Source organism: Hypanus sabinus, chromosome 14 (genome assembly GCF_030144855.1).
Source record: "Hypanus sabinus isolate sHypSab1 chromosome 14, sHypSab1.hap1, whole genome shotgun sequence".
In the NCBI taxonomy this organism is placed as follows: Eukaryota; Metazoa; Chordata; class Chondrichthyes; order Myliobatiformes; family Dasyatidae; genus Hypanus; species Hypanus sabinus.
Window position 1 is genome coordinate 76,162,074 of NC_082719.1, and position 17,593 is coordinate 76,179,666.

Below are 17,593 nucleotides of genomic sequence, written 5' to 3' on the forward strand. Positions count from 1 at the left end.
TCAAATCAATTGGCTGCACCAGTGATGATTTGGCTGCACCAAATTTGGTGTGAATAATTCTGCAATCAATTATTTTGCATTTTAGATTTGTAATTTATTTAAATCACTTCATAGAGATCCATTTTTACTTTGACACCAGTTTTGTTTTCTTTTGATCACTGTCAAAAAAAGTCAAATTAAATCCACAGTGAATTAATGTTGTAAAACAATAAAACATGAAAACTTCAAAGGGGAGTTGAATACTTTTTATAGGCACTGTAGATTGACTGTATGTCCACAAAGTGACACTAGGACAAGAGTGTCTGTACATAAAGTGACTGGCAGGAAATGATAAAGTAGTAGTGGTTGGGGATGTAGAGGGGGTGGAGTTGTTAATCAGCCTTATTACTTGGGGACAATAACTGCTTATGAGTCGAGTGGTGTTTCCTGATGGGACAGGGATGAACAGTCTATGAGCAGGGTGGGTGAGACCCCGCCCTGCTTGTTGCCAGCACCTTTCTGTGTATACAACCAGTTAACAATAATCATGCTGTAGGTTTCCATTGCTATCTGATATAGCAATCCCCACCCTAATATTTATCAATATCTCTGCATGATAGAATAGTGTGATTATTGTTAACCATGAATGAAGCTGGCAATGAAAAGGCATATTAGGTGATATAATTGAAGGCACGTACAACTACTTGGATAGTGAATTTAACAATCTTACTCAGTGATGAGGGGCCATCATGTTTAACCTTCCTAACAAACATACAGATTTTACATTTTTACATCAAGACCAAGCAACACTTCACCCCATGCCTCCATACCTACCGATGACATCAGACCAGCCAATATTACATACAGACAGGCCTTTAACTGCATTGAACCGTACATGATCTTGCTGGTTTGATAAAGGATGGATGGATGGCCTTGCAAACAAGCCAGATAAATTGCTGTTGTTCCTTTCCACGCCTTGTGGCACATCGGCCGGCAACCTTGCCATTTCTTTAGCACTTGCCTACTTGTTACAAGGCTGAGCTGCTAGCTCAATGCTCAGCCAAGCGCAAATGGAAAGTGTGAAAGCAGCCGGCTGGATTGAAACCCGAGACCACTCGCCTAAAAGCCCTGTGCGGATGCCTCTGGTTTGATGTAGCAGTATTTCAGAGGAGTAAAGGAACTTACAGGGTGTGAGAGATAAGTTAACCAAATTAAATTGAAAGGAAATGATGACGGGGATGGCAATAGAGCAAGAGTGGCTTGAGTTTCTTTTTTTTAAAATTTTTTTTATTGTATTTCAAGTAGTTACAAAATAAAAGTATGGAAAAAAATTTATATTACCCATCCCCCCCTCCCCTTAACCTCTCCCCGCTAGCATCCCTATAGAAAAAAAAAGAGAAAGAAAGAAAGAAAAAAAAAAGAAAGAGTGCCTGGATGTTGGAAGATCTCCACATGCTCCATGGAGTTCGTAATAACTTTAGTATATATATTTATTTCTTTCCCCAAATAACCAATTGTTTCATCTTCAGAGCACCTATATATTTAATCCTGTCTTTTATAAATAAGGGCGCCAAATTTTCAAAAATGTTTCTGAGAAAAATGAGGAAGGTGCAGATTAGATGTATTCCAAAAACAAAGAACTACTCAAAGGGCAAAATAGTACAACCATGGCTGACAAGGGGAGTCAAAGCTGATATAAAAACAAAAGAGAGGGCATACAACAAAGTAGAAAATAGCAAGAAGAGAGAGGATTGAGAAGTTTTTTTTAAAACCTAGAGAATACAACTAAAAGAATCAATAGGAAAGAAAAGATGAAATATGAAAGCAAAGTAGCAAACAATATCCAGGTGGGTAGAAAAAGCTTTCTCAAATAACAAAAAAAAAGAGTTGAGAGTGTATATAGGACCACCAGAAAATGAGGCCAGAGAAATAATAACAGGAGACATGGAAATGGCAGATGAACTAAATCAGTATTTTGCAGTCTTCACACAGTAGCAGTGTGCCAGGTGTTGAAGGGTGTGAGGGAAGAGAAGTGAGTGCAGTTACTATTACAAAGGAAAAGGTGCTCAAAAAGTTCAAAGACCGAAAGTCTCCAAAGTCCTTTGGAATACATGAAGTCCACAGTAATAAGTTGCAGAGGACTGACACAACAAAAAGAGATGACCCCAAGGCTGTAGAAATTGTAAACAAGTGCCTGTTGTCCACACAACTCTTCGATAGTATGAACAAAGTGCAGTTGGAGGTGAAAAGCCTGCAGGAAAAAATAGTTGTATGAAGGAGTAAACTTCACGATTTTCAGCCAGTTAGATTTTTCCCTAAGGATACAGGAGATTTGGGGTTAATGGCAGCTCCTCAAAAATAAATTATCTAAATCTGAAATCTCAGCAAAGTATGAAACTCATCAATTATTAGCTCTTCTAAGTAAGTGCTGCTATGAGAAAATATCAATTTATCAAGTGGTATGTTGCTGTCAGGATTCACACTACTAGAGATTTAAACTTAAATCTCCAGAATCTTCTAGGATGTCTTGCCCGTATACAATATCACATAAAAACTGTATCATGTAAAACATACTTGAAATTTACAAATCCCATTCCAACAATTTGAAGATGTTGATACTTTGTCACTGTACCGGTTATGGTAATCTTTGCTGACCACTTGGATGTTCCATCAAGTACACTTTGTTTGATGGTCTTCATCTGCTGGGCATGTGCAACTTTTGTTACTCCAAAGACATCCCGGATCAACTCAAAGATTTCCGGCTTGTTCCGTTCTCGGATCTTCATCCTGTCCTTCATTGCCATAATGATATTTTGTGTTCTGTCTTCTGCACCATGTTTGGAGCTTTTTTCTGCTGCACCTGTGTGGAAGAAATATTGCAGAACGCTGTTTGAATTAATACAGAAAGGTTTAAATAAAACCATTATTAAATGAACAATGATGTGAATTACCATATAGCTTATAAGACTGTATATACTAATTCAGTACATGCATACTCTAATCAGCACAAAGGAACAAGTCAAATGTGCCATAATGTGAGGCCAACTTTGGAGTTTTGGTCACCTAATTACAGGAAGGGTATTAATAAGGTTGAAAGAGTGCAGAGAAGGTTTACAAGGATGTTGCCGGGACTTGAGAAGCTGAGTTATAGAGAAAGGTTGAATAGGTTAGGACTTTATTCCCTGGAGCGTAGAAGAATGAGGGGAGATTTGACAGAGGTATATAAAATAATGATGGGTATAGATCGAGTGAATGCAAGCAGGCTTTTTCCACTGAGGCTAGGGGAGAAAAAAAACAGAGGATACGGGTTAAGGGTGAAGGGGGAAAAGTTTAAAGGGAGCATGGGGGGGGGGGGGTTCTCCACACAGAGAGCGGTGGGAGTGTGGAATGAGCCGCCAGATGAAGTGGTAAATGCAGGCTCACTTTTGACATTTAAGAAAAACTTGGACAGGTACATGGATGAGAGGGGTATGGAGGGATATGGCCCAGGTGCAGGTCACTGGGACTAGGCAGAAAAATGGTTCGGCCAGCCAAGAAGGGCTGAAGGGCCTGTTTCTGTGCTGTAATGTTCTATGGTTCTAATGCATTGGAGCACAAAGCTAGACGACAAAAGAGGAACATTCTATGGTCAACTGCATCAATGTCTACAGAAAGGTCAAGATGGAATAATGCACCATGATCATAACCAAAGAGGATTTCAGCAAAAAGATGTGCAATATCAAAAGAAAATCCATAAGTTGATCTTTGATTCTGGATATTGCTGGTTTACAAGTGAGACTAAGTTAAAATGTTATGTGAGTTGCACTGAATTGAAATTTCATAAAATAAGTAAACACATCTGAAACATACTTACGTTGTAAACAGTCGGCATTTAGTAAATCTTGGCACTTTTCATGACACTTTACCCCGCACTCTGTGCACCGCATTCCCTGACGAGCAATACCCCATAAAAGTCCCTCACATTCATAGCAATAAGTAGGTGTTGTGGCAGTCCAGACCTCAAAGTTGTGTGGGGTAGTGCAAGAGATGGGGTAGATTAAGGCTTGAAGGGTCTTCTTATAAACATGACTTTTCTGCAGAGACAAATACAAATATTATGATGCACTTAAAATCCTGAAATGATCTAGATATATTTATTATAAATGTCTTATCTTATGTTTTAATTACACTCTCACTCTTACAAATTGTTGCAATTACATCACTTACAAGAACAAGAAGATGTTTGCCTTCTGAATGGCAATGCCAGGAAAATGTTTACCAGTTTGTCTGTGAAAACACAAGGATGTAAGATATATACAGAGCCTATAAAGAGTATTCACCAACTTGAAAATTTTCATGTTTTATTGTCGTACAACATTGAATCACTGTGGATTTAATTTGGCTTTTCTGTCTTTGATCAACAGAAAAATACTCTTTTGTGTCAAAGAAAAAAAACAGATCTCTACAAAGATACCTAAATAAATTACAAAAATAAAACACAAAGTGATTGCATAAGTATTCATTCCCTTTAAGTCAGCATTTAGTAGATGCACTTCTGGCAACAATTACAGTCTTAAGCCTGTGTGGATAGATCTCAATCAGTTTTGCACTTCTGGATACTGCATTTTTCTCCATTCTTCTTTAGAAAACTGTTCAAGCTCTGTCAGATTGCACTGGGACCATGAGTGAACAGCCCTTTTCATGTCCAGCCACAAATTCTCAATTGGATTGAGGTCTGGACTCTAACTTAATCACTCTAGGACATTAACTGTTGTTTTTAAGCCCTTCTTGTGTAGCTTTGGCTTTATGATTACACCAAACATGGCATTTAGTCTGATGGCCAAAAAGTTCAATTTTAGCTTCATCATACCATAGAACCCTCTTCCAGCTGACTTCAGAGCCTCCCAAATGCCTTCTGGCAAACTCCAGCCAAGATTTCATGTGAGTTCTTGTTCCAACAGTGGCTTTTTTTTTTGCCACTCTCCAATAAAGCTGCAACTGGTGAAGCACCTAGGCAACATTTATTGTATGTGCAGTCTCTCCGCTCTTAGCCACAGAAGCTTGTAGCTCCTCCAGAGTTGTCATAGGTCTCTTGGTGGCCTCCCTCATTAGTCACCTTCTTGCACGATCACTCAGTTTTTGAGGACAGAAAGTTCTAGGGAGATTTACAGCTGTGCCATTTTTTTTCCATTTCTTGACTGACTGACTGAACTGCACTCCAAGGGATATTCAGTGAATTGGAAATCTTCTTGTATCCATCTCCTGAATTGTGATTTTCAATAATTTTTTCACGGAGTGATTTGGTGTGTTCTTTTATCTTCATGGTGTAGTTTTTGCCAGGATGCTGACTCAGCAGCAGTTGGACCTTCCAGATACAGGAGTAATTTTACTATAATCAATTGAAACTCCATGACTGCACACAGGTCTCCAGAAACAGATCTCCATTTAACTAATTATGTGACTTTTAAAACCAATTAGCTGCACCAGTAATGATTTTGGTGTGTCATATTAAAGGGATGAATACTTAATGCAAACAATTATTTTATGTTTTAAGTCTGGAATTAATTTAGATCACTTTGTAGAGATCTGTTTTCACTTTGACATGAAAGATCCTGTTGATCACTGTCAAAAAAGCCAAATTAAATCCACTGTGATTCAATGTTGCGAAACAATAAAACATGAAAACTTCCAAGAGGGTGAATACTTTTTATAAGCACAGTATATTTGGAAGTAGTTCTTTGTAAAATTGTAAACTTTTCTGTATTTCTCTCTTTCACTGTTCTCATTTTAGTTATTCTAAATCCCATCCACCTTATTCTCCAGTAACCAGCTTGAATCAGAAACTTGCCATGTGGTGCATACAGTTCATCATGCCACTGATCAAAGAACTGACTTTCTCATTTGCTGTACAATTATAGTTTCTTATTACTTTTACTGTAATAAAAGATGAATAAATGTTAAAACAGAATATCTAAAGTAGAACTTAACACCTTCATATAATTAAGGTAAAAAAAACTTGTATGACTGGTTAAAAAGGCTAGTAACTTCACTACAAAGTTGCAGTTTCTGGTCCTCAACACAACCCATCTCTTGTAAAATTTGTAAATGTATGAATTTGAAGTGCACAATGAGAAAATACAATTACTTATGAAATATTTTGATACTGTGTTGAGTTTCAACTTCAAACTTTTACACTCCCAGCTGAACCAAACACATCAACTAATCGAAGTTTAAAGTCATCAACGTTGGCATTCATACGTCTCGAAAGAAGATGGTGTGTCACTTTTTCTGATGGTTCTTGGGGTTGTAACCTTGGGGCTATTTAAACTTTCTAGAGTGGCTGCAGCACACACTCTAAAGTGAGCCTCTATCACAGCAGCTGCAAGTGAAGGAGGAAGGTGCTCTGGGTGATGCAGCTCTGGCTTTTCCTCTGGCTCTCTTATTGATAAACACCTTGGTCCTTGCTGTCTCAGCACATCGTACACTACTTTTGACTGCGGCCCTCCAAGCTATCTGGTTTTCAACTGTTCCCTCCCATGTGTTGAGGTTGATGCCTGCCAGCTTCATGTCACACTTTCAGATGTCCTTGTAGCGGAGGCATGGTCTTTCTTGTGGGTGGTAACCCTCACTCAGCTCACCGTGCAACATGTAGTTGGGAATGGGTCCATGGTCAATCCAGTTGACATTGCCCAATCATCTGAGGTGTCCTGTGGCTGAGTAGTGTGTGGATGAAGAAGGTGTCAGCCCACTGCAGTACCTCTGTCTTGGTGATTCTGTCCTGCAAGGAGATGTGCAAGATGTGCCTGAGGCAGCGTAGGTGGAATGAGTTTAGCCTCTTGCCTTGGCTGATGTATGGGCATCCAACCCGCACTGGAGTAGAGGAGTGAGCACACAAGCCCGATACACACACACAGCTTGGTCTGTTTTTGTCAGCTGTCTGTTGTTCTACTCTCCTGTTCAGTCTGGCCATAACAGCTGCAGCTCTGGCAAGCCTGCTGTTTACCTCTGCTTCAAGGGACAGGGAGCTGATGACAGTAGACCCAAAAAGCATCTATACATTATACAACCTTGAGATTTGTCTCCTTTCAGGCAGCCCCAAAATAAGTGACTAGTGTTGAAATGTACGTGCTCACAAACAAATAATGAAGAGCAATGGGAAATTAAGTCAAAAGTAATTTTCAAGTTCCAGCTCTTACCAGATCCTCATCTTTTAAGGAAGTACGAGTAGCCATTGCAGAGGTAATGCCAGCTTTTCTTGATTGAACAAGTGACTGTAATGTAAAACCAGGTACAATATAAATGAAAGATCAATGTAATTTTGTAGACAAAGCAAGAAACATGCAGAAGAAACTCAGTAAATTATACTGAATATGGATTAGGATAATATAAATTAATAACCACATACATCTGAACTGAAAATCGTTGAATTGTTTAAGACAAAATTATCTGCACACAAGCGGCTAACCTGTACTGCTAAAAAATTGAACCTTATTCATACAAGGTTGTTGTAAAGGATACTTTCTGAGCACAAGACCATGGAAACAGTAGGGTTTTTTGGGTACTAATTGCAATAGTTCTTCTAATGAGTTTGTAGTCAAATTATTTATTTGCTCCAAATCACACCACCTATGCCATTTACTGATCTGAGCTATCACATGAATGAGATGCTACACCAGGCTTTGGTGCTAAACAGAGGCAGAATAGTATGGTACAGGCTGATGGGACGGCAGAATAATAGTTCAACATGGACTAGATAAGCTAAAGGATCTGTTTTTGTGATGCGGTGTTCCCTGACTATGACTCTACTGTATATTTTGTGAAACACATGTAAAAATGCACCCTGATATGGGTCGACATTTTCAGAAGAATATCCCAGGCAAATAAATGAACTTCATAAAAATACTACTAACAATAATATAAAAATTAAATCCTCACAAGGTTTAAGTTCCACATAAGCACCTATGTGACATTAAAGACACCAAAAATTCTATTTGCTTACAATGTGTCAAAAAGCCAAAACTCTAAAGCCTTGAATTTTCTGCAAGGCACAACCTGGAAGTTACCTCATGACCCTTCATCTAATCTGAAATGGACCATATTGCATTGACGATCAAATGAAGGGAAACACTGAAGTAAAAATAATCATAGATCAACAGTGGGCAAAGGTTCAAATTCCACCAAATACATACTTATTGTTATAAATCATTTAACTATCAACTGTGAAATCAAATATATTTAAGAATTTGCAAAAAGGGGAGGCTTTTCAATTTTTAAGGTAAGTCAGAAAAATCTATGAAAACTAATAAAAACTGTCACCCTAAAACAAGTGAAACTTTCCTGTTGTACCTGAAACTCTGATGATAACTATATGAGTCACTAAAGTTAGACGATGAGGAGAGATTGAGTTGCCTGGGACTGTACTCACTGGAATTCAGAAGGATGACAGGAGATCTTATAGAAACATATAAAATCATGAGAGATAGATAAGATAAAGGCAGGAAAGTTGTTTCCACTGGTAGGTGAGACTGGAATTAGGGGACATAGCCTCAAGATTCGGGTGAGTAAATTTAGGACAGAGATGAGGAGGAACTGCTTTTCCCAAAGAGACAGAATCAGAATCAGGTTTATTATCACCGGCATATGATGTGAAATTTATTAACTTAGCAGCAGCAGTCCAATGCAATACATAATCTAACAGAGAGAGAGAAAAAAATAATAATAAATAAACAAGTAAATCAATTATGTATATTGAATAAATTATTTAAAAATGTGCAAAATCAGAAATACTGTTTCTTAAAATAGTGAGGTAGTGTCCAAAGCTTCAAAGTCCATTTAGGAATCAGATGGCAGAGGGGAAGAAGCTGCTCCTAAAATCGCTATGTGTGCCTTCAGGCTTCTGTATCTCCTACCTGATGGTAACAGTGAGAAAAGGACATGCCCTGGGTGCTGGAGGTCCTTAATAATGGATGCTGCCTTTCTGAGACACCACTTCCTAAAGATATCCTGGGTACTTCCCCTCCAAACCAGACAGTGATGCGGTCTGCAGAATGCTCTCCGCGATACAACTATAGAAGTTTTTGAGCGTATTTGTTGACATGCCAAATCTCTTCCAACTCCTAATGAAGTATAGCCACTGACTTGCCTTCTTTATGACTACTGTACATCAATATGTTGGGACTAGGTTAGATCCTCAGAGATCTTGATACCCAGGAACTTGCAGCTGCTCACTCTCTCCAGTTCTGATCCCTCTATGAGGATTGGTATGTGTTCCTTCGGCTTACCCTTCCTGAAGTCCACAATCAGCTCTTTCGTCTTATTGATGTTGAGTGCCAGGTTGTTGCTGCTACAGCATTCCACTAGTTGGCATATCTCACTCCTGTACGCCCTCTCATCACCACCTATTCTACCAATAACGGCTGTATCATCAGCAAATTTATAGACGGTATTTGAGCTATACCTAGCCACACAGTCATGTGTGTACAGAGAGTAAAGCAGTGGGCTAAGCACACACCCCAAGGTGCGCCAGTGTTGATCTGTGAATCTGTGGAATTTCCTGCCCAATGAAGCAGTGGAGGCTACCTCAGTAAATATATTTAAGACAAGGTTGGATAGATTTTTGCATAGTAGAGGGTTTCCCTATAACTAAGGGTTATATGGAAAAGACAGTTAAGGTGGAGATGAGTCCATGGCTAGTTCAGCCATGACCTTATTGAACGGCAGTGCAGGCTCAACAGGCCAGGTGGCCTACTCCTGCTCCTATTTCTTGTTCTTATCTTCTTATAAGCAACTGTAAGTGTATCAAATTCAGGAATAACCAATTCATCAGTTTGTGAATGACATGAAAATAGATGGTGTGAAAAGTAAGGAAGGTTGTCTAAGGCTAAGGCTACAGTAGGACATAGATTAGATGGCAAGTAGGACAAAGTGTGGCAGACAGAATTAATTCTGACAAGCATAAAGTAATCCATTTTGGGAGGTTAAATAAGGATAACAGTAAATGGTAGGACACTAAGGAATGTAAATGAACATTGGTACCTTTGGGCTCAAGTCAATCATTCCCTTAACGTGTCAACACAGATAGGTTGTGTAGTAAAAAGACAGATAATATGTTTGGTTTTGTAGGTCAAGGCATAAAATACAATAATTGGGATATCACATAGCAAATGTACAAAATGCTGATTATACTGAGCTCGGAATATTGTGCATTCTGGTTGCCACCCTATAGGAAGGATGTGGTTGAATAGGAGTGTGTGCAAATCACCACAAATTTCACAACACGTGTTGATGATATTAAGCCCGATTATGATTCTGAGAAGGGATTCAACAGTCTTAAAAAATTAGACTGCTTGAACTGGAGGACAAAGGAGGCTAAGGACTTACCTGATAGAAGATAATAAAATTGTAAGAGACTTAGATAGGATATATAGTTGGAATCTCCTTTTCCCCCCCATAGTAGGGGTACCAAAAGCAAGAAGGCATGGGTTGAAGGTGAGAGGAAAGGAGTTTTAAAGGAGGCTTCATTGGAAAGTTTTTTTTTATACACACATCAAAGTGGCTAATATATTGACCTCACAGTCAGAAGAGGTGGTGAAATCAGGTACAATCACTATGTTTCAGAGATGTATAGGCAGGCACATAAATGGAGAAGAACTGATCATGGTAGGCCTGAAAGGCCCATTTCTATTTTGTACATCTCTATGACTAACACTTAGACTTACATGTGCAACTCACATCCTCAAAATTTTACAAACTTTTAAATTACATAATTAATTTATCTCCAAGCTGCATACACGTTTGGGCACAAAAGGCAAAGTCACACTCCACTAGTGAGGATGGTATTCACCAAGAAAAAGAACAATACATCACTTACTAACACTACAATTTATCATGGCATTATAATTTCCTCCCAAGTATCCTTTACAACTTGTATGTAAGTTTCACATCTCTCAAATATATTAAACTATTTACTATGCTGGAGCTATTATGGAAATGCTGTAAATATGGCAAAACAAAGAAATGACAGGTTGAGAATCAACAAGCATAAAGGTCCTTTGCTGACTTAATGGGGAGATTATAGCACCACTTACCATGGCCTGGACAAAAGGAAGGTTTGCATACAAAAAAATTACAAAAATTATTGCAGGGTATAATTCTTCTTAAGTTAACAGCAATCATGTTGTGCTAGTATCACATTATTACTTCAGTCTTTTCATATCAAAGCTTATTGATTTGATTTCAACTTGACCCACTCAGAGAGAAAGAAATGTATATGGATTGGGTGCTTGATTAATTTCACGCTTTCATTTTTTTCTTCTTACTGAATGTTTTTTAAAGAATTAGATTCTTTGCTCAATGTTTTAAATGTTCACCACGTATTGATAAAGGCAAAAAATTGACTTTTATCATTCTGAATTCAGTGCATAGAAAACCCGTATATTCCATAACCATTGAGATTGCAATCTTTTTAACTAGCAAAAAAGCTACTCCAAATATTTTATTGGAATACAGAATCAACAGAAGGGCAAAATAATTAGTGTATCTGTTTAGCAACTTCAGACCAACAGAATTTAAATTTAAATATGCAATATTTCAGCATGTCATATCAGCATAAGTTTTCATAATGAACTGAATAACAAGCTGAAAAGAAATGTTGAGCATACAGTTGATCAAGAATAGCAGCACATTAATGTAATAGTAGACCAATTAAAAAGGACTTCACAAAGCTTAAATCATGAATATCAAACCAAATATTTAAGAAAACTTTAATTTGAATACATAAAAAAGGTGCTGCAATTGACATTAGAATCAGAAAATGAGGTCAAAGCGTATTTGAATAATTGTTGTTAATACTCAATTAAGTTTACTGGCCTGTGATGATCAGAGTGGACTCCATTTCCACCACCCAATCTCTGATGTAAATAGATTCAGTTCAATGGTGTGTTATCAGGTTTGTTATATATACAAAGGATCAATGATAAACCAAGCTTTGCCAAGCAACTGCACTCCATCCGACATGCCCATCTGGAACTTCTGCATGCAAGCTATTTTAATTTCCTTCTCCATTCCAAAACCAGCTGAAGTCTATCTTCAGTCTTATTCACTGCCAGGGTGAGGGCAAACACAAACAGCATGCACCAGTGATGTTGGAGGTGGAAGCCGAGAGTTTCAGATAAGATTAATTTGTCGTTTGTCAGATGTACATCGAAACAGTGAAATGCGTCATTTGTATCAACAACCAACAAAGTCCGAGGATGACCTAATGAAGGGTCTGGGCTCGAAAGTCTATTTATTTCCACAGACACTGCCTGACCTGCTGAGATCCTCCAGTATTTTGTGTGTGTCGCTTTGAATTTCCAGCAATAGCAGAATTTCTCAGACTCAAACTCCTTTCACTTGCCATGCAAAAATAGCAACAATCAGTCTTGGCTGAATCAAGGCTGCATTCCTTCCATGGTAAGAATATCCTTTCTCAGGTTATATCATTTCCTCAGCGATTGCCATTTAAAAAAATACAAAAAATAGCTGCCTCCTGTGACTGCCACCAAAATAGCTGATCTTACATGGATTCTTAAACTGTTTTTCCCATTCCTGGAGCCTGTTCAAATCATATTGGAGCTTCTTTGTATCTTCCCAGGGTTATCACTTCCATACCGCTTTGAATGGAAACCGGAAGGTTTTACCTTAAATCCTTAATACAGTGGACTCCAGTTAATTAGGCCATCAGTTACTTAGGGCAGCTGCTTATTTGGGATGACTCTTAATGAACAAAAATGCACTGAGAAAATTGCCAGGATTCCCTTAGTCTGTTTGGGACACTAATTGGAGCAGAAGACGGCTGCCAAACAGATTCAAACTAGCATCAGTTGTGCACACTTACGCGGGTATTGGATGCTGCACTGTGCTTACAGCGAACACATTCTAAATAGCATTATTTGAGTGTGTTTGTGCTCAGAGAGCAGTCATTCCTGTCACTGATAGTTGATGAGAAATAAGCAGCAAGACAACTCCAAACTATTTTGCTCAACGCGGTGTCAAGTATTCAGGCTTGTAGATGCCAGAAACGGCCAGGGCCATAAATGAAACAATTTCAATACTTCAACAAGTTAGGACCTACGAAGAACTTGAAGATATTGGCAATCATCTTGAACGTTATAATGAAAATGATGATTTGGAGGATCAATAACACCGTGGAAAGGCAGTCCATTATCTGAAGTAGGAGTCTGCACTGCTTTTGCTCATTACGTACACTGGATGAATTTCTCCATTGATAACTATTGGGAACTAATACACTGTACTGTAGTGCTATTAGTAGTGTTCTATTTCTGTGTTGGCACGTGGCCAAATGGTTAAGGCATTAGTCTAGTGATCTGAAGGTCACTAGTTTGAGCCTTGGCTGAGGCTGCGTGTGTGTCCTTGAGCAAGGCACTTAACCACACATTGCTCTGCGATGACACCGGTGCCAAGCTGTATGGGTCCTAATGACCTTCCCTTGGACAACATCGGTGGCGTGGAGAGGGGAGACTTGCAGCTTGGGCAACTGCTGGTCTTCCATAAAAAAACCTTGCCCAGGCTTGTGCCCTGGAAACTTTCCAAGGCGCAAATCCATGGTCTATTGAGACTAACGGAGGCCTACATATACAGTGTTCTATTTTTAATGTATTTTATTTAAATAAATAATATTACTCAGTTTGCCTTTTTTATTCCTTTTTAATTATTTCCATGTAATTTCAGCTAATTGAGCCAAAATGTACAGGTCCCAATATACTGCCTGCGCTATATATTTGTACTCTTTGTTTCCTGTTGGTCAGCCAGTTCTCTATCAACATCAGTACTTTATCCCCAATCCTATGTGATTTAATTTCAAGCTAATGATTTACATGGGGCTTTATTGAAAAGCTCCAGAAGTCCAAATGAACCACGTACAACAGTGCTTCTTCAAGTATTCTGTTTGCTACATTCTAAGAGTTTCAGCAGATCTGACAAGCATGATTTCCCTTTTGTATGTCCACAATCCAGTATTTCTTCAGCAAAGGTTCTGCTCTTACATCCTTCGAAATATGCACAAAGTGCTCAAGGACCTCAGCAAGAGTTCCTGCATCTGCCGAATATCATGTTTATCCTTTATAATGCACTGACTGAATTGACTTTATTACTTACATCCTTCATATACATGAAGAGTAAAAATCTTTGCATTATGTCCATCTAAATGTGCAAATGTGCAATTTATAATAAATAGTATATACAACACAATAGTGAATATAACATAGAAATACAGTTGTGTCAGCATGAATTAAGCAGTCTGATGGCCTGGTGGAAGAAGCTGTCCCAGAGCCTGCTGGCCCTGGCTTTAATGCTGTGGTACCATTTCCCAGATGGTAGCAGCTGGAACAATTTGTGGTTGGGGTGACTCAGGTCCCCAATGATCCTTCAGGCCCTTTTTACACAGCTGTCTTTCTAAATGTCCTGAATAGTGGGAAGTTCACATCTACAGATGTGCTGGACTGTCCACACCACTCTCTGCAGAGTCCTGCGATTGAGGGAAGTACAGTTCCCAGACCAGGCAGTGAGGCAGCCAGTCAGGATGACCTCAATTGCGCCCTTATAGAAAGTTCTTGGGATTTGGGGGCCCAAACCAAACCTTTTCAACCTGAAATCAATCTATTATTTTTATTACAATTTTTAATTTATTATTGAGTAAAACTTATTTTTTCTGATAAAACATTTTCAAAGTCTGTTTTAAAGCAACGGTATAGAAATAATATGGGTTACACACCCTCATGTGCACCACATATATCATTATGAGGAACTGTGATAAAACATGTTTCCTACAAGCAGGCTTATATTAAACATATTATTGATTTTTGTAAAATGGAAATTTATACAAAGCATATGGTATACTTAGAAGGAACAAAGAAAGTAACATAAGCCCTTGGGTACTTAAACAATTGTCAAATCCAGGTGGTTGCATAAGAGGTAAATTATAGAAATAAACAGCTTTAATTGCCCGAAGTGATTTGGATGTGTAAAAGATAAAGCTGTTAAATGTGTACATTAAAATTGTTGAACAGAAACTCTAAATGTTACCACAAGATGCTCTAAAACATCATTTAAGCATATAGCTTTTTTAGTTCATGCAATCTCTTGACAGTGGTGTGCACCTTAAGCTGTTCGTACAAGGACTTTATTTTTTGAACGTCAAGTTATTCAAATTATTCTAGATGCCCAGTTTACTTACAATTAAAAGCTGAGTGCAAAACAACATAAAAAGGAGAAATTACAGGAATAAAAACTAACAAGATGCAGATGATTGTCTGGGAAAAGAAAAAAAAACTTACCAGGTCACTAACAAGTGGGATGGGCTTTTTCTTCCGAAGGTCAGGCATACTGTCAATACCATATAGACCACCACCAGACCTGGGGAAAAAAGACGAATAGTATCCTGACTTTTAACTATTGCTCTTGAAAATCAATAATATCTTTTAATTAATCATTTTTAAATATAGTCTAACTTCATGTTACTAAGCTAGTAATCATGAGATCAGAAATAATTTCAAATTGTAACACAGCAGTTTGATAACTAGAGACGCAGCATAGGACACAGCAGTGAAACAGAAATTCAAACCAACATGTCTATGCAGCTGTTTATCCTGGACCCAACCTTCAGACAACTTCATATCACTATCAATTACCTTTCTGCTCCTTTCCCACCTTAATACTTGCAAGCTGCTAAGTATTCAAATTAATGTTCCCAAAGCAGTCAATCCATTTGATAATGACTTCCTTATTCACATGCTGAAATTGCACCACTAAATAAATAAATCAGGAAGTAAAAATGTGGTATTAATCTAAGTAATAACCACAATGCTATCAGCTTATCAATAGCAACTCAACTGCTTCACCGACAGCCTTTAGGAAAGAAAAGCAGTTGTCCTCAACATCTCTGACCCAATGAGGCTCCAGTCTTATATTTGTTGTTCATTCTTTGGTGTCAGCAAAATCTCTCAATTAGATCCAAGCAAGCAGGAAAGACCCAATAATGCAAAGAGCACTGGCATTCTGAGAATCAGATTAAATCGTACAAGTAAAATAAAAATCCTTTCTGAACAATTCAATCATCGACTTTTCATTCAGAGACTTTTATCAGAATGCAATCTTCACGCAGACACCATTGAGCAAGAAGCCTGAAGTCCCACTCCATCAGGTTTAAGAACAGCTACTTCCCTTCACCCATTTGGTTCTGATTGTGTTCTTTTTTGTAAAAGTTGTATATAACTTAAGTTTAGTTTCTGTTTTTCTTAAGAATGCTGCTTATCTGTTGCTATGTGCCTATGTATACGACAAATAAACTCAACTTTGACTTTGGTTGTTAAATGATAAAAGCAGAATGAAATATCATGCAACAAAGTAAGCTACATGAATACTTCATGATGATAGTTAATAATGTTTTCAAATTCTCCTTGCTCTGATGTAACTTGAGCATAAGCGGTATATGAAAATTATGGAAGTATTGATGTTGGTAATCTAAAATAAAAACAGAAAATGCTGGCAACTTTCAGCATATCAGGCACATCAATTGAAAGATCAATTTCAGCATTTTCTGTTTTTACTTCTTACAGAAAGTACAATTATTTTGTTTTGAAGAGTGCTGCTGCCATTGTGGATATTTTGCTACGCAGGAAAACACCATCATTCTGATGAAGTTTGTCTGCCATGTCCCATTTCAACAAGGAAATTATGAAGATATCGATCTTCTCTATTGCTGTTCCAATTATCACCTGATAGCATGAAAATTCCTTGCTGTTTTGATTGATATATTATCTACATCTTGCAGGAGGTTGTTCAGTTTTACTTCCCAGCTGTTGTACAACAGTGAATGTACATAACAATGTTCATTTTGTAGCTTAATGTCTTATGTGACACACAACTTAGCAACCTTTGCCCTAAGCCTCCTCTTTTTCAAATGTATCTGTGCTAAAAGGTGGATATATTATTTGTCAGTCCAAACAATATATCTCCATTCTATTACTGTCCAATGGGCCACAAAAATCCACCTATATTGGAGTGGTACAGGGAAAGATATATTTACCTATCAGTTGGAGGAACAAGTTCTCATCACATACTGTGTCTGATAAACACGTTGAAGATAATCAGTAAAATCAGGTGACAGCTTCAATGAAACAGCACTTTCAATTTTGAATGTTTAAAATGGTTGCATTTGACATTCACAAGACTTGGCCATTTGTGTCATATCACTGATTTGTAAAAGGTCAATACTAATTTAGAAGCTTTGCTTTGTAATATGCGTTAGATAAATCATAAGTATAATTAAATTAATTTTATGTGCATCTTGAAATTTAATTTGAAAGCACATGCAACTACGAATGATGCAACTGAATAGCTTTAAATTATTATTCAGATTGATTATGCTTCTTTCCTATATTACTTATGTAGGAAATAAAATAAGTACTTGCCCTCCTTTAAACCAAGATGATTTGGATGGATCACCATCACCTCCAAGCTGAGCCTGTGAATTTTTAGAAGAGGAATAAATATTAAACAATTAGTTCAATAAACCAATCAATTTATGTTGCTCACTATACATTGCTGTTTCCAAAGGCATTAAAGCACAAATATG

The 17,593-nt window shown here is 37.8% G+C and overlaps 1 protein-coding gene across 3 annotated transcripts in view; it reads right to left on the bottom strand.

Annotated features, from left to right (window-relative positions):
* Positions 1-17,593, bottom strand: part of LOC132404887 (protein unc-13 homolog B-like) — a 439,816-nt gene that overhangs the window by 119,811 nt on the left and 302,412 nt on the right. For all 3 annotated transcript variants that reach the window (XM_059989454.1, XM_059989453.1, XM_059989452.1), the window contains exons 11-15: positions 17,430-17,482; positions 15,294-15,372; positions 7,155-7,229; positions 3,833-4,052; positions 2,612-2,839 (exon numbers count right to left, since the gene is read on the bottom strand). In XM_059989454.1, coding sequence (XP_059845437.1) covers positions 2,612-2,839; positions 3,833-4,052; positions 7,155-7,229; positions 15,294-15,372; positions 17,430-17,482 — 655 coding nt within the window. The remainder of the gene's footprint in view (positions 1-2,611; positions 2,840-3,832; positions 4,053-7,154; positions 7,230-15,293; positions 15,373-17,429; positions 17,483-17,593) is intronic.